Below are 27,728 nucleotides of genomic sequence, written 5' to 3'. Positions count from 1 at the left end.
GCAAATTTAAAATTTAAGTTACATAAAAGCAATATATGTTAAATTCATTTTAAAAAATAAGGAATTTCATGTACCAGGGACACAAAAGACCTATGTCTTTGTTCAACTCTATCTGTGTGACCATGAACACTGAACACATTACCCGATACCTCTGACCTTAGGATGCTTATCTCCTAACAGTGGAGACACCATCACCAAGCGTTCAAAACTGCAGAAAGATTGAGAAAATATGTGAAAAAACACCCAGTCGATGGACGGTCCTAGTGGTAGAGATGATAGACTCCTATCACTGGTGGGCAGTGAAGGGGGCATGGGTTCAATTCCTGGTCCGGGAAGATCCCACATGCCTTGGAGCAACTAAGCCTGTGCACCATGACTACTGAGCCTGTGTTGAGCATTCAAGTCACAGCTACTGAAGCCCTCATGCCCCAGAGCTGCACACCACAACAACTGAGCTTTCGTGCTGCAACTAAGCAAGCCCGTGTACCTGGAGCCTGTGCTGCACAACAGGAGAAGCCGCTACAGAGAGAAGCTCGCTCACTGCAACTAGAAAGCAGCTCCACTCTACAAACTATAGCAAGCCTGCACACGGCAACGAAGACCCAGTGCAAGCAAAACTTAGTAAGTAATCAGGAGAAAAACACCCAGCTGACTGGTGAATGTCATAAGTATTCAATAAGGGTCAACTTTATTCCTTCCAAGAAAATCGAAAAATTCATTGGCACTCAAGGTTTGGGCAACCCATTAATTAATGTTATACAGATGGCATATATGCTTATGTAGAACTGTCAATGCAGGTGGACCTGTGATGTCTCTCCTAGTGATGTTAACTCATGCTAATTCTGGGAATTTGACCCAAAGACCTCAGTACAGAACCACAAGACTGCTGAGGACCTACTAAACAGCATATATGTGGTGCAAAAGGTATGCACTAGCATACGAGATACTATCTGCTTCTGAAGCCTCTGCTGACTCTTCAGGAAATTTAATTTTTAACAAACATATTTTCATTTTTTTAATCTGTTTTCAAATAAATATCAATATGTATGAGTTTTCATAATGGTTCAATAATCTTCACTCTACAAGAAAATAACAGTATTTCTAGAAGGCAGAATTCATCAATGGACTTCATGACCAGGAATAGAACTGTGACTGCCTGTCTGATGTAATTAAATATATTCCAGACAGGAAATGCTTCCAAGTTAATTTGCCTGGAAAATAATTAAATATAGAAGAGATGGTCTCAATATAGAAGATATTTTAGGTGCCATAGAAATTCTTTAAATGTCCCCTTGAAAAAGAAGCCAGCCTCCCAATATGACCAGGGGAGCTTAAGATAACAATATTCAATTTTTCTTTCCATAACTAAATGAATAAACAAACAAAGCCCAAACCACACATCTACTTTCTTCCTCTCCTTAAAAACTAAAAACACAGAGTACTTTACCTATTCATATTTTAGTTGTGCTTTGAAATTTTCAATTACTACCATGCAGATATTTTTAAAGAAAAATATTATAATTATAATATTTATTTGTACATATCAATACCAGGTAACTACAATTGTTAAAACAACTCACAACTGGCCAGATGAATCACATTTATGGACAATTATATCTCTTGATCATACTACACAGTAGCAGTTCATGGTATTAACACATAAACATAAATCTTATCATGAAACACTAAACAGAGTAAGTAGAATTCACTCATTCATTCTACACTTGACCTCCAAGACAAACTGGGATAGAAGAAAAAAGAAATCAGAAAGAAGAAATGACCCTCAGAAATCATCCTGATTAGTCAACAGTGTGGTGGACATAAGCAAAATGTACAGTGTGTCACATGAAATGCTTACTAAAAGACTGCCCTGGAGCAAATGTATAAGAAAACCTATTTTTCTTGATGGCATGTTATTTTACAGGTAATGTTTTTTCAAGGAGGTAAAGCAAAAAACAAACAAAAAAACCTGCTGGGCCAAAGTTTTAAAACACACGATTCAATCCAGTGGACTTTTTAAAGATAAAACCCAAAACTAATAAAATATTTATACATGCAGCTAAAAAAAAAAGAATGAAATAATACCGTTTGCAGCAGCATGGATGCAACTAGAGATTATCATACTAAGTGAAGTGAGTCAGACAGAGAAAGACAATTACCATATGGTATCACTTTTATGTGGAGTCTAAAATATGACACAACGAATCTATCTATGAAACAGAAACAGAATCAAAACATAGAGAACAGACTTGCGGTTGCCAAGGGGGAGGAGGCAAGGACTGGGAGTTTGAGACTACCAGCTGCAAACTAGTATATACAGTGGCAGTCCTCAATCTTCTTGGCACCAGAGAGTGTTTTTATGGAAGACAATTTTTCCATGGACTGACGGAGATGGGGCGGGGTCGGGGGGGTGATGGTTTCAGGGGGTGGTGAGTAGGGCAGTTTTAGAATGATTCAAGCGCACTACATTTCTTACGCACTTTATTTCTACTATTATTAGATTGTAATATATAATGAAATAATTATACAGTTGTCACTTGCCACTCACTGATAGGGTTTTGATGTGAGTCTGCAAGCAACTGATTTATAACTGTCTCTGTGAGGTCAAATCTCTCTGCTAATGATCATCTGTATTTGCAGCCACTCCCCAGCGCTAGCATCACCACCTCAGCTCCACCTCAGGTCCTCAGACATTAGATTTTCATAAGGAGCACACAACCTAGATCCTTCGCATGCGCAGTTCACGTTAGGGTTCATAATCCTATGAGAATCTAATGCTGCTGCTGATCTGACAGAAGGCAGAGCTCAGATGGTAACGTGAGCAACGGGGAGCAGCTGTAAACACAGGTCAAGTGGCACTGGCTCAACTGCTGCTCACCTCCTGCTGTGCAGCTGGGTTCCTAACAGGCCACCGGTAGCGATCTATGGCCTGGGGGGTTGAGGACCCCTGATACACAGGATGGATAAACAAAAAGGTCTTACTGTATAACACAGGGAACAATATTCCATATCCTGTGATAAACCATAATGGAAAAGAATATGAAAAAGAATGTGTGTGTGTGTGTGTATGTGTATATGTGTATGTATATATATATATATATGAGTCACTTTGCTATATAACAGAAATTAACACAACATTGTAAATTCAACTATACTTAAATAAAAAATAAACTTAAAAATTATTATACAAACTACTAGAAAGCATGTTATTTACAATAAAGGAAAAAATGCAATAAGGAAGAAAGTGGGACAGTCAGCTAAAGGGGAAATTTCTCTAAGCAAGAAGCGATGCAGTGACCAATGACCCTATAGGGAAGGCACATGTAGACAGACACTCCAGCTCTTACCAGGGCAAATCCACCATCTCAAAGTCAGGAGCAGGGAAAACTTCCAGCCCCTTCCCAAAGACAGTGCTACCCTTTCAGACATCTTGCCGGAGCAGATGATTACTGAGTTGCATTGAATTATAGCACAACCATGAGAAGAAAATCTTGTGAAGACAAAAGAAACTAGCCGCAGGTGTCTTAACATAAGCAGGACAAGAGTGAAGATGGCATACTGATTTAGACCAAAAAAGAAAAAGGAAGCCAGTAAGAAAAAAAAAGAAGAAAAACTAGAGGATAAACACAGAATTCTAGAAAACTAGTAAGAAATTTTGAGAAGTTTTAAATACACTGCTAGGTACTGTTTATTTATTTTGCACTATCAAACTGAAACAATTTGTAATAGATTATCCTGAACATTAAGTATTAATCATCCAAAGGAGGGTGTTGAAATAGTTTCAGAAAAAGATCCTGGTGATGATCTTTTTCTGAGGGTATGGGGGTGGTTAGGGACACCAAACACTAGTTTTATTAACATTATCATAAGACCAAAAATTCAAGTTGTAAAGGTGATCTAGTGACATTACCGTTACAATATCATACTTTCATACCACACAAATGTTTGCATTAAAATTTTAAATATGTTGTAATTTCACATAATGGCTCATAATTATCTTAATAGGGAAGAGGAGTCACAGAACTTTCTGGGGAGACCCCAAAATAAAATTCCTAAGGAGAAAAATGCTCTAAATGAGAAATGCTAAACAAATAAAGTAAAAAACATCTACCTTTTATGTTTTGGGTTTCCCTGGTGGCTCAGTTGGTAAAGGATCTGCCTGCAATGCAGGAGACCCAGGTTCAATCACTGGGCCGGGAACATCCCCTGGAGGAGGGCATGGCAACCCACTCCAATATTCTTGCCTGGAAAATCCAGGCAAGACCGAGGAGCCTGGCGGGCTACAGTCCATAGGATCACAAGAGTCGGACGCAATTGAGTGATTAACACTTTCACTTTCAAACAGTAACTGCAAAATGAACTGTTGGCAACCATCCACTACAATTAGTATATTTAAAACAATTATTTAATGTGAAACATTTTTAAATTCTTCTGATTCCACCCCAAGTTAGATTGGGACCTTTCCATTTTCTCCTAGAATCTATATGGGGATTAAGGAAGAAGGAAAAAGAGGTAAGGGGAAGAATTTCACAGGAGACGAGGACAGGCAGCCTCGCAGGTGTACAGTCTAAGGGCACTGCTCTCAGAAGGGCCCTGCACTTGGTTTTCCATGAAAACTAATTTTATGTGAAAGAAGACAAAATGGACAAGCTGGGGTTACTCAAAACTGGGTACGTGGCCCATATTTTCTTCTAAGTGAACAAACTGAGCTTGTCACCTTGAGGAAAATGGCTTATAGAACTTTGCCAAGGATAAAATTTTAGCTTTCAAGTAAAAATTAGATGTTGGGAAAACATATCCAATACCATAAGCTTTACAGTTTCCCAATAATTAAGGCCTTTTAAAATGAGACTGGTAGTGTTATTAATAAACATGGTATTTTTTAAAATATTGTATAACATGCCAAAATTCAGAAGACCTAAATTTAACGACCAATGCATGATATTATAAAATCACACATAAGTGGAAAGACCTATTCCATGTGTCAGTAAGGACAACAAGTTTTAAAAGTTTATTGACAGGGTGTTATATTCCTCATGGCAATGGAACCTTTGAGGAACTACCACTTGTCAAATTTTGATGGAGTGTAACAGTAAAATTATTTGAAGAAGCTGTTAAAACGTTCCTCCCTTTCCATACTTTATACACTTTAACCCAAAGAACAACATCACAACAGACTGAAAACAGAAGCAGATATGAGAATCCAGATGTGTTCCATTAGGCCAGATATTAAACAGATTCATAAAACTATAAAACACCACCACTCTTCTTATGTTTTTTCTGTTTTGTAAAATATAGTCATCTTTCACTTAAAAAAAAAAAAAAACCTTAAAATGGGTTTATTATGTTTCATTAGCCAACAAATACATATTTTTAAGTTTTTCAGTTTCAATTTCTAACATGCCAAGAAATGATATAGATAATTCATATAAAAAAAAGCTGATGGAGCCCTCAGAAAGTTTTAAGAGTGTAAAGAAAAGAGTCCTCAGATGGAGAAGTTTGACAACTGCTGCTCTGAGACATGAACCAGAAAATAATCAGCCTCTTAGTTCTTTTTTTTTTAATCCAGTTGTCAGCTGTCCTTACATTCCTTGAAGACAAAACCCAGTAAGATTCTACCTCAACTGAACTTTTAAACACTTAACCCACTTGCAGAACACTCGCTGCCCATACTCTCCCCATGGAACTGAAGTTAGTCCCAAAAGTTAGGCAAACTTTGCACCAAGGAGCAATATAAAGACTGAAGTACTTGTTAAGAATGTCCATTATTCAGCCTGGATAGGAGGGGAGATTGGGGAAGAATAGAGACACGTATATTTTTGGCTGAGTTGTTCACCTGAATCTATCACAACAATGCTAATTAGCTATACTCCAACACAAAATGTTTAATTAAAAAAAAAAACTGTGAATGTAGATGCAAAAAATTTAAACAAAATTTGAGAAAGTTAAACTCATGCTGAAAGGATAATGTGTCAATAATCAAATGGTTTTTACGCTAGGAACTCAGGGATGGGTTAACATTTGAAAAACAATATTTTGTAGTAAGTATAAATGGAGTATAACCTTTAAAACCTATGAATCACTACACTGTATACTTGTAATATGTAATATTGTACATGAACTATACATCAATAAAGTAAAAATTCATCCTTGGAAAAAAAAAAAGAATGCCCATTATTGTCAAGGGCATCAATATCACCAAGAATATCACTGAGGCCCAAGCATTCTCTGCATTAGAGAATTGGGATGTGCTTATTTCAGAATTAACAAATGGCAACATGGTCTTTTTCCTAATAACATTTCTGAGTATTCTGAAATTCCTGATAATTCAAACAGGTTTTTGAAGATTCAGTTTAAAATTCTGTATAAAGAAATGGATAAAAAGTAGAAGTACACAAATCAACTTATTTTAAGATTTAAACCTATCTTCTGACACTCCTAAATGCCTTCTGGACTGTACCAAAACCACAGGTGACCAATTAACACTATCTTCACAGATATCTGAGTAAGAGTGAAGACAGCCCAAATACTTTCTTTCTCATCTTCAAATTTTTCCCTTCGGAATTACCCCACCGTTTACTGCAATTAGCATTCATTTTTCAGATCCAGCCCACTCTGAGGTCATGTCATTTCTCCTCTAGGCTAGCAGTTCTAAACCCCATCTCACATCCAATCACAACCAATATTACACCTGAGAGAGAGAGAGAGGAAAACATAGGAAAAATAAAGGCTACTGACTGCATACTAAGTCCATAAGAAACTGTTCTAATACAAACAATTGTTCAGTATGGCTTTCTTCCCCAATAGATTCTATAATAATTTTTTTCTAAAATATCTTAAAGTTGTTTTTCAGCCTACATGTAAACAATCACCAAGGCTGAAAGGTACATCTGTTAACTGGGTATGCTCAAGTCAGTCGTTACTACTGATACTCTTAACACCACTGAATTGTACACTTAAAAATGGTTAAGATGGTACATTTAGTGTTACATATTTTTTATAAAACAAGAAAAAAAAAGCTAAATAGGTGAACTGTGTGGCATATGAATTCTAACTCAATAAAGCTGTAATTTTTTTTTTAATCAGTAAGTTTGTTCCTAGTTTTTGTAAAAGAAAGGGAAAAAAGTTTCCTACTGAGATATAAAGAATGACAAATTTTTTGAGAGGATAAGGAGGAAAATTTATATACATAAAAATGTACAAAATCTTGTAGGTGTTTAAAAACTGTTTTAATATGAATCATTAATATTTTCATTTCACAAGTAATGTCAATCTAACACCCATACATTGAATCACATGCTAGAGTTTCTCCCAGAGGTCAGTCAACAATACCTTCTAACTAACACAAAGGTATTTCAAGTCAATGATGTTTTAACACAGGATTCAAACCAAAAGAGAACATTTCTAGTACCCCGATATTGCAAATAGTGAAAACAGACAACTTAGAATGGATAACTTAATCCATTCAGTACTGGTAGGAAGGGTTCATTCAGCACTGGTAGGAAATAGGTCTGAATATCACAGTACATTTTTCCAAAGAAAAAAGACATTTTTCAAATCAGCATGTAACACTGCAAAATCTCATGACAAAAAAATAAATTAAAAAAAGGAAGGAAAAGAAAATATCACATAAGAGATGAAATGGCTGAAGACGAAAGGACCTTTGCTGTTGAAAACTCAAAGTTAAATTTTAGCCAAGTATATTTACAACATGAACAAGCACAGAGAGCCACCAGTGTTCACAATGTGAGGCAGGACAAAGTGGCAGTGATCTTTCTGACAAATAAATTGCTTGAAATATTGCATGACTTGCTACACAACACCCTTATTACTTTCAATTTCCAAGTGCAACCAAAAGATGGATCCAATTATGACATCAATACAAGCTTTCTTTCAGAATGGAATGAAAGAACAGTAAATCCCAGTGGCCATGGGAGTTCTGCAGCAGCGATGATGTCATATATAAAAATAGACATCCTCTAACAGAAGCTGAAACTTGTGTAAACAGCACACTCCACACTATTCTCAACCACCTTGCATGAATCTGCAATGCCTGCTGTTAATAGCGCGAGATAAATCATTTCATGTTGTACACCATCTCCTGATTTACATTTCGACTTCTAAACAGACTTGATAGGGTAATTTCTCAATCTGTATAAATTAAATCAACATAAATACCTGATTATAACTGCAAGAAAGAGAAATGCTCCCCCCAAAGCAAGGAGACTGAGACCACCGCAGCAGCTTTCAGAGGCTGCATTTTGCCAGGAATGCAGTGCATACGGCACAGTGCTGTTATGTCCACTATTGTTCAGAGACCTTTCCACAGGGAGCTTTCTGCAGGGTTTTAAAATGCAACATGATCCAGGTGAGGAGGGGTGAGTAAACCGGCTGAAAATAAGCATGAAAAACAAAGGGTACTCTGGACACTTCCCTTTAAAAAAGTCTTTGAAGTTAATGTAAAATATAAGGCATGCACACAGCAAATAGTATCTACCAGAATGTATGGGTTTTTTTGTGTGTGTGTGGGAGTGTATCTATCACTCCTCTCTAACAGTCAATGCACATCCCCTCTTTTCACTCTTCACTCCCCAATTCTGTTTTCACATTTACTTTTATTGCGCTATTGGGGATGAAAGAAGAGTTTCCTTTGAGCCAAGATAGTAAGGCCATTCAAGAAGCCATACCTGATTCCTCAAGAAGCCTGGTTTTTGAGCCTGCACAGTATCTGAATTCCCTTCAATTTCAGCTGCCCACTGATTTATCTGTATTCTGTGTGAGACTGTAAAGTCAATGAGGGCAGACTCTGTCTGTCCTGTATACCTTTATGGCCATGGAGTCTGGCACAACCTTGAAGTAAGGTGAACAGTCATTAAATATTCATTAAATGAATAAAAATATATAAATGGAAATACTGACTGAGCTTTCCTCTGTATGATACAAGAAATACAACACACAAATTTTCTGAAACTCCATCCTACTGTAATTCAGAGAGGTACTGATGACTAAATTGAAAGCAAAGTCTTTAGATTCAATTAAGCAAACACACACTTGATGAAAGATGCAGAATAAAACTACTCAAATAATTAAGAAGTTTTCCTATACTTGAATAATTTCCTTATATGGATATAAACAAATGGTGTATATCATCATATGAACAAATTTGTCAAGTGAGATATGAACTGATTGTTAGAAGTTAAAATCCTAAGACCTAGATATTCCAGGAAATTTAGTAGATACACAAGTCACTGGTACACAACACATGTTCTTACTGATAAGTAGCATATATTGGCTTAAAGTAGGAAGACCTCAGTAAGAAATTAAAGAATAAGTGACAAAGCAAAGCCATGACATGAGGGAAAATATTGTCTATTTCTAACACAAGAACAACAGTTCCAGTCAAAAAGTCTAGAGTCAAATAAACGTGCAATCACACAAACACTGTAATTCTTTCATGTTTCAATATCTGCTTTTTTATAATTAATCGGTTACCAAGAAGTCCTTAACTGAAGATGAAACCAACTTAAATCTTATCACTTAAAAAAATATACTTCAGAGATATATAAGATAAATATAACCTAGGAATAATTCTATAACTATTAGAAGAAATAGGACTTGTCTTATATTATTATGAAGAATAATCTTATTAAAAATATGACTCATTTTTATAGGGCTTATTACAATTGGTGCTACATGTTAAAGATACTGTCTCATCACTGACTATAATAAAAAATTAATCCCATAATGTTTTATAATATTACACTGTATTCAACTTAGATTTTATCAATTTTATGAAGTATTTTTATTACTTTTGTATACTTGCACCAAGAACTTTAAAATAAGCCTAATCCACTGAAAAATTCAATATATAATTATTAAACAATGCCTTGAAGAATATATTCCCACTGTAGAAAAGGATTACTAACAGAATTTGTGGGAGATACTTCTTTCTGTAACTGATGAGTGCAAGTCACTCAGCCGTGTCCGACTCTTGGAGACTCTGTATAGCCTCTGGAACTCTCCAGGTCAGAATACTGGAGTGGGTATTCCACTCCCTTCTCCAGAGACTCTTCCCAACCCAGGGACAGAACCCAGGTCTCCTGCATTGCAGGCAGATTCTTTAACCAGCTGAGCCATTGGGGAAGCCCAAGAATACTGGAGTGTGTTGCCTATCCCTTTTCCAGCAGATCTTCCTGACCCAGGAATCGAACTGGGGTGTCCTGCATTGCAGGAGGATTCCTTACCAGCTGAGGTACCAGGGAAGCCTGAAAGCTATGACCAATGGGTTCTAGTTATTTCAAAAATTTTCCATTGATCAAGAATTTGTAAGTTTGATGTTATATTGTTTTTGAATCCTAATTCAAATTAGTATGAAGTAAAGCCACATGTTGGGAGTTAAGTAGGAGTAGGGGTGGGAAGTCAATAAGAACCTCAAAGTGTGGAGGGCATCTAGTTATGCAACCAGCCCAGGAAGGCTGCAGAGGTAGGAACCATCAGTTGGTACATATAAACTCCACACTGTAGACAGGACAAGCTTTCTTTAGTCTTCAGTCTAATCTCTGTATAATAGGTATTTGTTTTAATAAAATAAAACATAAGAATGCATTTAAGAACCTGTGGGCTTCCCTGGTGGTCCAGTGGTTAAGAATCTGCCTGCCAGTGTAGGGGACATGGGTTCAATCCCTGGTCCAGAAAGACCCTTCATGCCGTGGGGCAACTAAGCCCATGAGCCACAACTACTGAAGCCTGTGGGGCCTGGAGTCCAAGCACCATGACAAAGAGTAGCCCCTGCTCCCTGCAACTAGAGAAAGCCCATGCAGCAACAAAGACCTAGCGCAACCATAAATAAATAAATCTTAAAAAATAAAAGAATCTGTAATATCTATCTATCCATCTATCTAATTCAAAGATCATTACCTTAATATCTTTATACACCAATAACAAAAACTATGGACTTGCGTGACAATGAGATGTCGGTGTGGGTGCATCCACTGTCAAAAATATACGCTGCATTCAGAGAGACAGCCTCTACTAAGCGTAAGAACACGCACATGAGAAGAACCCTGAACGCCATGATCAAACAGACAGGTCAACAGTCCCCATCAGCAGTATACTATCTCCATATAAGTTCTGCTCTTTCCAAATTAGAAAGAGGACAGAACTGTTCTTTTTCCTTTTTTCTGCTTTAAAAAAATAAGAGGAATAAAAGATGACAAAACAGGCATGTGCCAGCTTCCCAATCCCTGCAGTCAGGTAAAAGTAAGAGGGTCCTTCCACCTTTTAGGGGCTTCCCAGGAAATGGCAACCCACTCCAGTATTCTTGCCTAGAGAATTTCACAGACAGAGGAGTCTGGTGGGCTACAGTCCATAGGGTCGCAAAGAGTAGGACATGGCTGAGCACGCACTCATATCTGCCTTTTAAGTCCTTCTTTCCACTTCTCCTCTCCATTTTTATTATGGAACTCAGATTTTCTTACCCATCCAACTTCTAAAATAAATTACCCATGACTGCAGAAAGAGTCTGTAATTAGGGGTAAAATAAACAGGTTTCCCCATCCTATTCTGAACCTGTTGACAAGATAAACTTGCCCAAAGTTCCAAATCAGTCTAGGAATGACCTCAATTTTCCAGCCTCTGCCAAGAATTTTATCCATGACCTGCCCCTCTACCACCTTTACCCACTAGAAGACTGAAAATTCATGTCACATCCTATTTTCTGGCATTCTTAAATACAGCTTCAATTCAACTCATCAAAATGTAAGAAAATGCTAATGAAAGCCATCTCCAATCTTGCCTTCTCGCTGCATTTTAAAATGCTTATTCTCTGCAAATCTCGTACACTTGCCTTGAAAAAGTGACCTGAAAACACTCTACATGGACTATATAAGTATTCGTGTTACTGAAGAAAATTATTATAATCTGCCAAACTGTTGTGACACATCTAAGTTTAAAAAGTGTACATAAGGTATACATTGTAATTTAGTGCACATTTTCAATTAAATTCCTAATTCTAAATGGGAATTAGACTAACTGGTAATTTCTCATATTATCAATGAAAAAGAAGAGGATTAATTACATTTTAAAATAGTATCTTTTAAAATAGTAAAGTTACATACTTTTAAATATATACCAGACAAAAGCTCAAAACACAGGCGCAATGAAAAAGTATATAATTTTATCAAAATTTTATCAAATTTAAAAACTATCATTTTTTAAGATTTACCACATCACTGAAAAATTAGCAGTGCTTCTAAAACACAGTAGAGCAATCATGTCACCTGTGCCATTTTAATATGCATCTTCTTACACAGAATGTAAAGTAACAGCCTCATTTTAATTTGAAAAGTTATCCAAATATTTTATGCTTTTAGGTGACGTTACTATAGTAGCCAAAGACATTATACTGACAGTAGCCCTCCTCTAATGTGAATTAAATTATCCATGATCTTTTTCCTGGGCAATAAGAAAACACAACCATAAAAAGTTTTTACAGAGAAATCAGTTTTTCTTCCCTGACTCCAAATTCCCTGATAACCCCAAATTTGACTGAAAATTTCAAATGAGTAATACTGAAAATATACATTAGTTATGTACTGGCATGAAAGAAATGAGCAAACAAATTACTACAGGACTCAATTAAAACAGAGAATGAAATAAAAGCATGAAATCTGGTTAAAAATCAAGCACAAATAAGAAAATACAAGCGGATTTTAAATTCTTATTTCCTTTTTGACTAAGCCTTTATTCTGACTAAAATTTTACCAGTGGTCTCCCAAAATGCTCTTACATTGGGATTCCTGAAATTTAAAGCTTTCACCTATAGCCTTTAACATGTAAATGTCTAATGGATTTGCCATAGAACTTTCACACAAAAAGCAATGAAACATCCATGATGTCTATCAGCCTGTCTTTCTTCATTTTTTTAAGCACAAAGCAGGTTAGTTAAGAATAATGCTCCACTCATTCTTAAAACTATGTAGGCTGCAGTTTTATTCTTTATTCAAACAAAGTGGGCAATTTATCCCTACGTCTGCACAAATAAAGCAGCCTGTGACATCACTTAAACCACTGATAGTTTCAAAGTTGTAAGAGATTTTACTAAATCAGGGCAAAATACAAAAGAACAAGACCAAGCAAAACACGTCAATATTATAAACTTGTTAGTTACAATGCAAACTCACAAATGAACTGAGGTTAGTATTAGGAGACCACACAAATTACAATACCTGAGATTTAGTGCATTCCTTTGAGCCAAAATGAAATGAGTGCCATAGAGGAGGAAAGGAAAAGATGACATTATCAGACATGCTACAGTACATCTGCCAAAATGAAGATCATGTTAAATCAGGTTAAGAATGACCATACAGCATTGACTACATGTACGACGTCCTTATGTTCCTTAGCCATGCACCTGAAATGCACCTGCCACCACTGAGATCATCGGTGATGTAGGACCATGCACCTTTTCAAAAAAATTTTCACCCTGGTTCCTACCCTAGTTCTTTCAAAAGGAGTATTTCTGCTCAGAATAAGTAAAGGTGACTTAGGGCTAATGAAGAATAATGATCTTCTTCACTTAATTCTTTATACCCTGAGGTACCAAAAATTCAAAACAAAATGTTGTCGTTCGTATGTTAAAATCTTGTACTTCGATACAATAATAATATATGAATAAAACACAATTTGCATGAAAAGATGGGATTCAATATTTTCAATTATGACTCTGTTGTTGCCCATCTGAACTCATTTAGGAAAATTAACACGTCACATATATTAGTAACTGGTGCCTGATCCATCATTAAGCAAGTTAAATTTTTCACCATAGTACTAAATTTTCTGGCCTGTTGACCAGATAAAACATTTTTTAAACCACTAAAAAAAAAAAAGTAATCTTGTTAAAAAGTACACATTTTTTAAAAAACTCAGATTAAAAAAAGAGAAGTCATGTATGGGAGGTGAGTAAAGAATTCCATAAAGGGTGAAAACGCAGGGATAGGAGAAATAATTATAAAGTGACCCTCCCAAGTTAAGTGAGAGGAATATATAACTATAAAATCATACCAATCAGCCTTAATACTAAATTTTTAGTAACTCACATTGCCACTAAATATCTTAGCATGGACTATGATTTGGAAAAATAATTCCAAAGCAGAAAGAGTGTTAACAGTATGAGTAGTCTGTACTATTAATGTGTATACTATTTTTAATCCGTATTTCCTTATTCCATGATTCTACATCAACACTAAAAATACTACCTTCTTTTATAGACAATAGTAACAAAAAACCTTTCATAGGTTTAAAAAAAAAGAAAATACTAAGTCTCTCCAAAAGGCAAACAAAGCTGGCTTTATGATGAGCAAAAGCAACCCTTTCCAAAGGAGCTCAATGAAATGATTCAACTATGAAATTCATGTTAAATTAAAATCGTGCATGGGCAGCAAGAGGAGTAGGCAGATAGCTGGTGGTCAAAACTGCTTAAATATTCAAATACAAAGAGCTCTCAGAAATAGAACACATGAAGTGTGGGGATAAAATACATCACTTCAAGTTACCAGAAAATTAAGTTCATAATTTTACATCTATATACATTTTCCCATGTGTTTTACATTTATACTTATTTGCAAAAGAAAGAGGCTAGGTGAAAAAAACAAATGAGAAATTATAAAACAGCTGTGAATTACCTACTTTTATTTTTTCACATTTCCATTTTAAAATTAATTTCAAAAAATGAGTACTTGTTTAATGGTATTGTAAGTATAGATAAGCCATCTTTGACCTAATTATGATGTGTAAGAATTCAAGTTACTTTTTTCCTTGAAAACAGAAATCCTCAAATATATTTGCCACAATGTTGTGTGGGCCCCCAGAGGACATGGACGCAGTGCACCCAAGCAAAGAGAGAGGAGTCAGAAACACAGTCTCCCATGCTGACTACGCTGGGGTCTTGTATAAATCGCTCATTATCTTTGCCTCAGTTTCCTCAAACATAAAAAGTAGCTTATTAATCTAATGTGTATAAAATAAATGACAACTAGGTGGGTAAAACCATTGAAGAGAACCTCTGAACCTATTATAAATGCTTCAGATTATCTTTACACTGGAATATAAAGACACAACCTTTCAAATTAAGCTCTCATGTCATCATATTAAGCAAATTAAACAATTTAAACAAACAAAAAAATTCTCAGATAATATTCACACAATGGTATGAAAAGCTACGAGAATAAGCAAATTTTAGCTATCTAACTTTTGAATAAAAAAATAGGTATGATACCAGTCATTGGGAATGGGGAGGGTGGTGACAAAATTTTACATTAAGGTAAGAAAAAGTATCCCAGTTACAATTGTACATGCTGATCACAAAACTGATCCTGAGAGCATTTTAAGAAATTAAAAGGCTAAACAACATCTTTTGACAATTTATTTCAAGGTTCCTTTAACTAGTCATATTATGTGTGTTTCCAGAAAAATCTGCACTTTGGACAAGTAATACCACAAAAAGAAATTACTGGTCAAAAATAGAAAATTCACATCTTTTCACAGAACTCCCAGCAAAAAATTATAAAGATAAATACAATTATTACACTTATATAACTTACCGTATGATAGCCTCTAGGCAAAGGTGGTTTGCCCACAGGATAAGGATCCACAGTGTCAATAATAGTTTGTCTTTCCCCTTTCTGGTTGATTTTTCTAAATCTCCTTCGAGACTGTCGATGAGAAGCTTGACGCTGAAAATATTCTTCATTTTCATCCATATAGTCTACCTGAAATAAAATCCCCCAAAATTTCATTTCCTCAAACACCACGTTCCATATAAAGATTAGACGCAGAATAAAACTTACGGGTAGACCACATTCATTCATTGTGCAAAGACATTTGTAGACAAACTATCTCGACAGACTTCAACTGCTTTTGAGCTTCTCTGGAACTAATTGCTTTTGAGTAACTTTTCTTTATGAGAGGCATTTTCAGTTCCACTTAGGACAATATGGTTAACTCCTGAATTTCCTGTAGTTTCAAAGGGTAGGATATTTTCAGTAGTCTTTGACCTGATTTATTAGTGAAAGATCTCACAGGATTCATCACCATGTATTATGAAAGCAACAGCTCCATTGTCTTAACTAAAGCACAAAAACTCTAATGGGATAAATCTGGGTTTTGCCTTTAAAAAAAAAACAAACCCAAATCCCTAATGACTCAGACACTAGCACAATGACTTTGGTAGATTACTTAAGGGTTTTTCTTCCTACTTTGGTTCTATGGATTCAGTTTCTTCTTTTTATAAATAGCATTATTTTCAAAAAACAATTTCCTCATTTTAAACATTTAGAAAGTGATGAATGGACTAACAGAGAAGAAAAGTTACATATGGCTAATCCTCATCATGCTTACATAAGGAAAACGGGACTGCTCACAGAAAGAAGTATATTTAGATTCTCATATGGTTCTCACACTGGCAAACTTAGTACTTGGTATATGGACAAGTACACAATCCTCAAGGAATTCTACAGATCAAAAATCCTTCAGATAAACACAAAAGAGCAGGAACAGAGACCAGATTCTTGAGGAAATATCTAAAACACTTTTTAAGACCCATGGCTGGAGAGTCTAACATATCTGCCTACACTCTTCCAATCCTAAATCTTTTCTCACCACCATGCCACATTTTTACTTAACAGTAAATTTTGTGAAACTTCACCCAAAGTTTCCACTGGCTTTGTGAGGAAGTTCCCATCTCTGAGGAATTCCTCTCCTCCATCATGGGGGAAAAAACCTACCTCTCATATGAAAACAGATATATTTACCAAATACTTTATTAAATGTGAATGAAAAACTCCCATCATCATCTCTTTTAGGACATCACTTATTGACAAAGTTTACCCTCCCAGATGGGTGCTGGATGGGAAACATAATGCACTTCAAATCAACTGAAGTCTCTAGTGAGTGCTCTCTCCAACTTTATTTTTGTGGCTGATTTTTAAAAGGGGAACATATTATCCTATCTTTAAATCATGTTTCTATATTAAGAACGTGACAAGCTTTTTTTTTTAAAAAAAGCATCAATAAAAATAATTATGTTGCTAATATCTTTTAACATTATCTTTTTTGCATGTATCTTATCTCAGCACATTTTTTAAAAATCACACAGTTAAAAAGAGAGGTTAAAAATCTCAACAGAATGTTTAACCAGCATAAAATTTCCCCAAATTTCTTTCAATTAGTTAAAGGAAATGAAGTGATTTCCTTATATTAATTGCTGCCTGAATACATACCACTGTAATTCATTTAAAGTATCTCATTCCAGTCAATATTTGGAGATCTAAAACCCTACACTTTCTCCCCAAGTTTCAATTAAATGGCATTTTCATAGTTTTAAAGTTCAAGCACCAAATACTTAGGTGCTTGCCCTCCTTTAAATTTTCTTTTTCACTTAACTGAATCCCATAAATAATTATAATGATTATGAACTCAAACTCAAAAGTTATGAAATAAATATATCTAAAGTTATAAAATATTTAATACACTATTATATACAGTTTGTGAAAATGCTTTTATTTCATAACTTTTTTCAGGGGGAAAAAGTCTTCACAGAAGTTTTCTTACCACAATCATTTCAGAAGGCTCTAACACAATGCATTCACAGCCACGCCTAAAGCTTCCTGCAGAACGCTTGCCAAAACTAGAAAGAAAAAAAAGATTTAAGAAATACAAATTGTGAATTTAGGCTAACTCTTCAGATGAATAAAAATAAGAAACAAAACAACTACAAAAAAAATGCACATTGAAGAAAGAGAAACTATCTCAAACCATTATTTACACAGAATGACAAGGAACCATTCAAATTTTTAAATCTCAGACACATTTTTCTGGAAAATTCCAAAGTAATCTTTTTGAATTCACAATGTAAGTACTGAAGAATTGCTGCGAATATGTTTTGTGTTAGTTGTTTTAGTTCACTCCCAGTTAAGTGAAGATTTAGAATATCCTAACAGGGGTGGGACCACTGAGGAGTTGCTAACTATCTAGCCATGTAATAACCAAGGGAAAAGACTGGACGCCAAGGGAATTTTACAAATTTAAGGATTGTGGCCTCTATTTCCTTATACACAGTTTCTAGCTGTTTATCATTTCACAGATGAAGCAACGTAGGAAGGCAAGAATTCCTAAATAATTGGAGTTGAGACCACTTATCAACTCTATAAAAGTAAGCTTTCAAATAAAAAGTATATCAATAGCAAATACAGAGAAACAGGAGACATAAGTCATTGCAGCCTATACTGCTGCTGCTGCTGCTGCTGCTGCTGCTAAGTCGCTTCAGTTGTGTCCGACCCTGTGCAACCCCACAGACGGCAGCCAACCAGGCTCCCCCATCCCTGGGATTCTCCAGGCAAGAACACTGGAGTGGGTTGCCATTTCCTTCTCCAATGCAGGAAAGAGAAAAGTGAAAGTGAAGTCACTCAGTCGTGTCCGACTCCTAGCAACCCCATGGACTGCAGCCTACCAGGCTCCTCGGTCCATGGGATTTCCCAGGCAAGAGTACTGGAGTGGGGTGCCATTGCCTTCTCCTTATTTCTCCCTGCTGCTGCTGCTGCTAAGTCACTTCAGTCGTGTCCGACTCTGTGTGACCCCATAGACGGCAGCCCACCAGGCTCCCCCGTCCCTGGGATTCTCCAGGCAAGAACACTGGAGTGGGTTGCCATTTCCTTCTCCAATGCATGAAAGTGAAAAGTGAAAGTGAAGCCGCTCAGTCGTGTCCGACTCCTAGTGACCCCATGGACTGCAGCCCACCAGGCTCCTCCATCCATGGGATTTTCCAGGCAAGAGTACTGGAGTGGGGTGCCATATGATTTTTATCAAAAATAGTTAGAACACATTTCAATTTTATATACTAGAGTTACTAAGAACTTATAAAAAGAATCTTACAAAGTGAATCTCAAATAAAAAGCTGACATACGCAAAGAAGCAAAAGGGGTGTGGGGGAACAAACCTGATTTAATTCCAAAAATGGGATCCTAAGGAAAACTACAAGTATGTATATATTTACACAGTCTATGAAACAAGTAGTAGTAACACAATTAAATAGAGAAGGAATTGGCAACCCAAGTATTTTCCAAGTATTCTGGCTTGGCAAATCTCATGTACTCCACTAGGAGTCTAGTGGGCTACAGTCCATGGAGTCATGAAAGAGTTGGACACAACTCAGCAACTAAACAATAACAGGCGTGGGAACTGGATCAATGGCAAACCATAACAACATACAAAGTATAAAATGCATATAATTCTCTTCTATAACTTAACTTGCTTAGGTTAAACATTTCTTTCACTTAAAAATGTATTTTTCTAAATTTTCATATCTACTTATTCTAAATCAGCTTAAGGAACAGGTATTCAACCCAGGAGTTTCAACTACAAAGTGACTTGAGTGGACATGCACTCTTAAAAGCCCTTTTTCTCCTGAAAACTGTACTGGTGACCTCAGACAGGGTACCTTGCCTTATCTATGGAAATGTCCACCTAACACTAGAGCAGATTCACTCTCTCTGACATAGATATATGCCAACTAGAGCCACGAGGAATTCTAAGTAGTCATGACTTGTTCTAACATACCACCTACCCCTGCCCATTCACTACTCCAAAAATTCTCTCTTCCTTCTAGTCAACATTTTAGTAACTTTAATTTTTGGGGGGTGTAGGGGGAGAATATGGCACCCCACTCCAGTACTCTTGCCTGGAAAATCCCATGGACGGAGGAGCCTGGTAGGCTGCAGTCCATGGGGTTACTAAAAGTCGGACACGACTGAGCCACTTCACTTTCACTTTTCACTTTCATGCCTTGGAGAAGGAAATGGCAACCCACTCCAGTGTTCTTGCCTGGAGAATCCCAGGGACGGGGGAGCCTGGTGGGCTGCTGTCTATGGGGTCGCACTGAGTCGGTCACGACTGAAGTGACTTAGCAGCAGCAGCAACACTATCACTTTAGAGATGAAACATGTGCATCCCCTAAAATGTGCTACCAAAAAAAAAAAAAAAATTTCTACACCTTTTACAGTGTGAGCTGTGCTAAAATCTAACGAAACTCTTTTGGAGCCACAGAAGACTCAAGTTCTACTGACTGTCACAAAGATGTAAACCATAGGAGAAATAGTAGACTCCTGTCAGATTAATTCTTTGACTACATTGAGGGGGAAAAGGCAAATGCACAGAGAACACACTCTACCAAGGGAGAATAAATTACATCACTTATCCAAAAGTTTATTGTTTCAAACACAGTTAAGAACCTAAAAGGAAAGAGTGGCCTCAAAAAAGACAAAGCACAGGGAATTCCCTGGTTGTCCAGTGGTTAAGACTCTGGGCTTTCATTACTGAGGGTGCAGGTTAGGTCCCTGGTTGGAGAGCTACGATCCCACAAGCTGAGTAACGTAGCAAAAAAAAAAAAGAGAGAGACAGAGAGAGACAGGTATAGTTCACGAATGCATTCGCTGGGCTAATGCAAGGCCTTTTGGCTCCACTGCAAAGAGGAGTTACTCTTAGCTTACAATCCAGAAGCTATAAGGTAGGAATGAAATATGTCAGCTACAAATCCATTAAGCCACGAAATACTTCTGCTTCTACTATCTGATTCTTTGACTCAAAAAATATATGAACAAAAGGAAGTAAACACCATTATCTACTAAGTTTTGATCAAGTTGTATATAAATAAACTTTTAAAAATATGATACTGGAAAACTTAAGTATAGAGACAAAAAAAAAAAAAACCCAAGGGGAATTCCCTGGTGGTCCAGTGGTTGGGACTTTTGTGTTTTCCAGGCCCTGGTTTGATCCCTGTCAAGGAACTAAGATCCTGCAAGCTGCATGGCACAGCCAAAAAAAAAGAAAACCAGATAGAGACATATAGGAGACAAAACACCCACAGATAATACTAAGATCAATTCGTTTAAATATTTAGATGATTTAGTAGAAAGAATTGCACAGAAATCTTCAGGTTTGCAAATGACACAGACATTTAGATAGTAAAGCACAGAACAAAGCTAGTAAGAATAAAGTACAAGACATTTTTATAAAGTTTTATGTGCATGTAAAACAGCAGTAAGGACCCAATCTGCACAAGGAAATACTCTATGTGAAAAGTGATCAAATATACACAGTATGTAAGATAAGACCAAACAACAAAGGGTTCTTGGGTTTCAGTTAGAAGTCAAATGAAAACTAGAAGTCTTTCAAGTCATTAGCACAGCAAACTGCATACATAATAAATAACAAATAATAAACAAAGACACACCTCAAAAGGAAAGACACAATAGGAAAAATAAAACCTGAAAATTACCATACGTACCATCATAGAAAACCACATAAATCTACAATAGAGCACTAGGCTAGAAAAGTTTCTAAGGGGAAAACCACAGATCTGAAAACTTTCCAATGAAAAATTTAAGGACAACCAAAGGGATTCCTGTAAAACCAGAGGCATAATTAAAAGAATATTTCACTCAGTCTTATTAACAGCAGCTGAAAGTTGGTATTATTTAGATTGCTAAAATCATGACTTAAGGAAATTTAGAAATGATACAGATTAAATAAGAACTTGGTTAATTTTAAAAGTACAGCTACAATCCCCAGCTTCCCTGTTGGCTCAAATGGCAAAGAATCTTCCTGCAACGCGGGAGACCTGGGTTCAATCCCTGGGTTGGGAAGATCCCTGGAGAATGGAACGGCTACCAACTCCAGTATTCTTGCCTGGAGAATTCCATGGATAGAGGAGCCTGGTGGGCTACAGTCCAAGGCTGTCACAAAGAGCCGGACACAACTGAGTGACCTGTACTTCACTTCACTTCATAATACCTGAGGGCTTTAAGAAAAGTCAGAAATAGAAAGACTGTTCCAAAGTCATTTGACTAAATTCTCCTCCAAATGTTCCTTGGTGCGACTGTCAGAAATGAAGTTACTCCTATCAAACGCAATCTTTTTTGTTTTTAAGCCTTACAATTAAGGCTTTCTTTTTAAATGAACAATGCAAAGAAACAGAGGAAAACAACAGAATGAAAAAGACTAGCAATAGCTTCAAAAAACCTGGAGATACCAAGGTAACATTTCATGCAAGGATGGGCTCCATAAAGGGCAAAAATGGTAAGGACCTAACAGAAGAAGAAGAGATTAAAAAGAGGTGGCACGAATACACAAAAGAGTTATACTAAAAAGGTCTAAAGGAGCCAGATAACCACAATAATGTGGTTACTCAACCAGAGTCAGACATCCTGGAATGTGAAGTCAAGTGGGCCTTAGGAAGCATTACTATGAACACAGCTAGTGGAGGTGATGAACTTCCAACTGAGCTATTTCAAATCCTAAAAGATGGTGCTGTTACAGTGCTGCACTCAATATGCCAGCAAATTTGGAAAACAGCAGTGGCCACAGGCCTGAAAAAGGTCAGTTTTCATTCCAATTCCAAAGAAGGGCAATGCCAAAGAATCCTCAAACTACCACACAGTTGAGTTCATTTCACGTTAGCATGGTTAGGCTCAAAATCCTTCAAGTTATACTTCAATAGTACGAGAACCAACAACTTCCAGATGTACAAACTAGGTTTAGAAAAGGCAGAGGAACCAGAGATCAAATTGCCAACATTCACTGGATAATGGAGAAAGCAAGGGAATTCCAGAAAAAAACATGTATATCTGCTTCACTGACTACACTAAAGCCTTTGACAGTGTAGAAAATTCTTAGAGACAGGAGAACCAGACCACCTTACCTGTCTCCTGAGAAACCTGTATGCAGATCAAGAAGCAACAGCTAAAACCAGACATGGAACAGTGGACTGATTCAAAATTGGGAAAGGAATACAACAAGGCTGTATAATGTCACCCAGCTCATTTAACTTACATGAGGAGTCCATCATGTGAAATGTCAGGCTAGATGACTCACAAGCTAGAATCAAGATTGCCAGGGGAAATATCAACTACCTCAGATATGCAGATGATACCACCCTAATGACAGAAAGTGAAAAGGAACTAAGACATAGTAAGCCCTTACTGACTTGGGATTTAGAGTCCAGGGGATGATATAATGGAAAGAGAGCAGCTATTGTAGTTGAGAATATTGTTTCTCAATACACTCTACTACCAGTTAGCTGTGTGATCTTGGGCAAGTCACTTCATCTCTCTGGGCCTTGGATAAGTATATTAAATAATAATGAAGAGTGAAAAAGCTGCCTTGAAACTCAACATTCAAAACACTAAGATCATGGCATCTGGTATCATCCCTTCATGGCAAACAGAAGGGGAAAAAGTGGAAACAGAGACAGATTTTATTTTCTTGGGCTCCAAAACCACTACAGACAGTGACTGCAGACATGAAATTAAAAGACACTTGCTCCTTGGAAGGAAAGCTATGACAAACCTAGACAGCACATTAAAAAGCAGAGACATCACTTTGCTGACAAAAGTCTGTATAGTTAAAGCTATGGATTTTCCAGTAGTCATGTACACGTGTGAGAGTTGGACCATAAAGAAGGCTGAGCACCGAAGAATTGATGCTTTCAAAATGTGGTGCTGGAGAAGACTCTTGAGAGTCCCCAGGACTGCAAAGAGATCAAACCAGTCAATCCTAAAGGAAATCAACCCTGAATATTCATTGGAAGGATTGATGCTGAAGCTCCAATACTTTGGCCACCTGATGCAAAGAGCTGACTCATTAGAAAAGACCCTGATGCTGGGAAAGACGGAAGGCAAGAGGAGGAGGCAATAGAGGATGAGATGGTTAGATACCTTCACCAATTTAACGGACATGACTGAGAAAACTCTGGGAGATAGTGGAGGACAGAGGAGCCTGGCATGCTGCAGTCTATGGGGTTGCAAAGAGTTGGACATGACTTAGGAAGTGAACAACAAAGAGACTACACAAAGTGGCCTACAAATTCAATGCAATCTCCATCAAAATCCTCCCCAAAACATTTTTTTTGCAGAAATGGAAAAAGCAATCTTTACATTCATACAAAAATGCAAGAGGCCCTAATTAGCCAAAACAATCTTGAAAAGCAACAAAGTCAGAGAAAGTATGCTTTTGATTTCAAAACTTACTACAAAGCTGCAATCAAACTACTGGGTTAAGTAGTACACCAAAACAATGAAGCTGGATCCTTACATCTCGTGACATACAAAATTAAACTGAAAATGGAGCACTGACTAAGTAAGAATGCCAAAAATGATAAAACTCTAAGGGAAAAAAAAACAAACAAACAAGGATGAGTCTTCATTACCTTGGATTTGACAATGGACTCAGATATGACATCAAAAGCATCAGCAGCAAAAGGAAAATTAAATGAACTTCACCAAAATTAAAAACTTTGGTGCAAAGGACATTATCAAAAAATGAATAACACAATCTACAAAATAGGAGAAAATATTTGTAAAGCATATATCTGAGAAGGGTTTAAGATCCAGAGTACATAATTCCTACAACTCAATAACAAAAAGACAACCCAATTAAAAAATAGGCAAAGGACTTGAATAGACTTTTCTCCAAATGGCTGACAAACACACGAAAAGTTGCTCAACATCCTTAGTTATTAGAAAAAAGTAAATCAAAAACACAAGGAGCTTCTCACCAAGTTGCCCACTCTCCGTCAGACTGTAGTGTACGGCTGCTGCTGCTAAGTCACGTCAGTCGTGTCCGACTCTGTGTGACCCCATAGACGGCAGCCCACCAGGCTCCGCCATTCCTGGGATTCTCCAGGCAAGAACACTGGAGTGGGTTGCCATTTCCTTCTCCAATACAGTAAAGTGAAAAGTGAAAGTGAAGTCGCTCAGTCGTGTCCGACTCCTAGTGACCCCATGGACTGCAGCGCACCAGGCTCCTCCGTCCACGGGATTTTCCAGGCAAGAGTACTGGAGTGGGGTGCCATTGCCTTCTCCCCTGTAGTGTACTACAGCTTAATAAATCTTGGCTATGCTTTCTACAGAAAAATAAATAAATAAAAACACAAAACGGGCTTCCCTGGTGGTCTAGCAGTTAAGAATACACCTGCCAATGCAGGGGACACAGGTTCAATCCCTGATCTGGGAAGATTCAACATGCCTCGAGCAACAAAGCTACCGAAGCCCATGTGCCTAGAGCCCATGCTCAGCAACAAGAGAAATCACTGCAATGAGAAGCCGGAACACCCAAAGAGTAGCTCCCACTGCAGCAACTAGACAAAGCCCGAGCACAGCAACACAGACCCAGACAGCCAAAAATAAACAAATCTTAACACACACAAACACACCACACACAAAACAAAAACTCACAATGAGACACCATTTCACATCTGATACTGCATGTGAATGAGATACTAGAATGGCTATAATAACAACAACAAAAAATAGCAGGTGTTGAAGAGAAACTGGAACCTTTGTGGAAATGTAAAACGGTGCCATAACTGTGAAAAAGAGTTTGGTAGTTCCTCTAAAAGTTACACATAGAATTAACAGAAGACCCAGCAATTCCACTCCTGGATAAACATCCAAAAAATATTAAAAATACGGACCCAAACATTTGTACACCAGTTTTCACTGCAGCACTCTCTGCAATAACAAAAGGTGAAAAACGCCACAAGTGTCCATCAACAGATGAGTGATAAACAAAATGTGATATATACAGACAATGGAATATTATTCAGCTATGAAAAGGACTAAAGAGCTCTTAAGTGTTACAACATGGATAAGCCTTGAAAGCATTATGCTAAGTGCCACAGCCAGTCACAAAATGACAAATATGGTATAAGATTCCACCTACATGAGATATCTAGAATAGGCAAATTCATAAAGACAGAAAGTAAACTTGAGATTTCCAGGCCTTAGGGGAATGCCTAACAGCTACAAAGTTTCTGTTTGGAGCTATGGAACATAAGTTTTGGAGACAAGTAGGAGAAGGCAACGGAAAAGGCAATGGCACCCCACTCCAGTACTCTTGCCTAGAAAATCCCATGGATGGAGGAGCCTGGTAGGCTGCAGTCCATAGGGTCGCTAGAGTCAGGCACGACTGAGTGACTTCACTTTCACTTTTCACTTTCATATATTGGAGAAGGAAATGGCAACCCACTCCAGTGTTCTTGCCTGGAGAATCCCAGGGATGGGGGAGCCTGGTGGGCTGCCATCTACGGGGTCGCACAGAGTCGGACACGACTGAAGCGACTTAGCAGCAGCAGGAGAAGGCAATGGCACCCCACTCCAGTACTCTTGCCTGGAGAATCCCAGGGACGGAGGAGCCTGGTAGGCTGCAGTCCATGGGATTTCGAAGAGTCAGACAGACTGAGCGACTTCACTTTCACTTTTTACTTTTATGCGTTGGAGAAGGAAATGGCAACCCACTCCAGTATTCTTGCCTGGAGAATCCCAGGGACGGAGGAGCCTGGTAGGCTGCCGTCTACGGGGTTGCACAGAGTCGGACACGACTGAAGCGACTTAACAGCAGCAGCAGCAGCAGCAGTGGTAATTAATTGCACAATAGTGTGATTGTAAGTAACACTATTTAAATGATTAAAATGACATATTTTATGTGCTACACATGAGCATATCCACAATTTCTTTAAAAATGTATTATCAGAGAAACTTATCAAGACTTTTGTTTGTTTTAGGGGTTTTGAGTTTTTTGGCAAAATTCAGGACTTCAATTTAAAAAAGTAGTAATTCCACTTTGCCCAAAAAAGAACACGTTAGGGGCAAAGGAAGTTAAGTTTGATGACTGAACTACACCACTGATTAACTTGGAATCAATCTCTTTTCTATACTAAGTCCGCAATGAAGTGATAGAACCTGGACTGGCAATCCATTTCATATATGATAATATACATGTTTCAACACCACTCTCCCAAATCATCCCACCCTCTCCCTCTCCCACAGAGTCCAAAAGACTGTTCTATACATCTGTGTCCCTTCTGCTGTCTCGCATACAGGGTTATCGTTACCATCTTTCTAAATTCCATATATATGAGTTAGTACACTGTATTGGTGTTTTTCTTTCTGGCTTACTTCGCTCTGTATAATAGGCTCCAGTTTCATCCAGCTCATTAGAACTGATTCAAATGTATTCTTCTTAATGGCTGAATAATACTCCATTGTATATATGTACCACAGCTTTCTTATCCATTCATCTGCTGATGGACATCTAGGTTGCTTCCATGTCCTGGCTATTGTAAACAGTGCTGCAATGAGCATTGGGGTACACGTGCTCTTTCAATTTGGTTTCAATTCTGGTTTCCTCAGTGTGTATGCCCAGCAGTGGGATTGCTGGGTCATAAGGCAGTTCTATTTCCAGTTTTTTAAGGAATCTCCACACTGTTCTCCATAGTGGCTGTACAAGTTTGCATTCCCACCAACAGCGTAAGAGGGTTCCCCTTCCTCCACACCCTCTCCAGCATTTATTGTTTGTAGAGTTTTTGATAGCAGCCATTCTGACTGGCGTGAAATGGTACCTCATTGTGGTTTTGATTTGCATTTCTCTGATAATGAGCGACGCTGAGCATCTTTTCATGTGTTTGTTAGCCATCTGTATGTCTTCTTTGGAGAAATGCCTGTTTAGTTCTTTGGCCCATTTTTTGATTGTGTTGTTTATTTTTCTGGAATTGAGCTGCAGGAGTTGCTTGTATATTTTTGAGATTAATTCTTTGTCAGTCACTTCATTTGCCATTATTTTCTCCCATTCTGAAGGCTGTCTTTTCACCTGGCTTATAGTTTCCTTGCTTATAATTTTTA

General features: G+C 37.4%; 1 protein-coding gene across 14 annotated transcripts in view; it reads right to left on the bottom strand.

The window, feature by feature from the left end:
* RAPGEF2 (Rap guanine nucleotide exchange factor 2) overlaps positions 1–27,728 on the bottom strand; it is a 270,343-nt gene that overhangs the window by 107,417 nt on the left and 135,198 nt on the right. For 12 of the 14 annotated variants that reach the window (XM_027567249.1, XM_027567250.1, XM_027567251.1 and 9 more), the window contains 3 exons: positions 17,608–17,683; positions 15,600–15,767; positions 13,227–13,244 (listed from right to left, as the gene is read on the bottom strand). In XM_027567249.1, coding sequence (XP_027423050.1) covers positions 13,227–13,244; positions 15,600–15,767; positions 17,608–17,683 — 262 coding nt within the window. The remainder of the gene's footprint in view (positions 1–13,226; positions 13,245–15,599; positions 15,768–17,607; positions 17,684–27,728) is intronic. The other 2 variants (XM_027567252.1, XM_027567260.1) reach the window with 1 other exon arrangement.

This window comes from Bos indicus x Bos taurus, chromosome 17 (assembly GCF_003369695.1).
Source record: "Bos indicus x Bos taurus breed Angus x Brahman F1 hybrid chromosome 17, Bos_hybrid_MaternalHap_v2.0, whole genome shotgun sequence".
In the NCBI taxonomy this organism is placed as follows: domain Eukaryota; kingdom Metazoa; phylum Chordata; class Mammalia; order Artiodactyla; family Bovidae; genus Bos; species Bos indicus x Bos taurus.
Note: the sequence above shows the minus strand (reverse complement) of the source record. Positions and strands in the feature narration are given on the sequence as shown.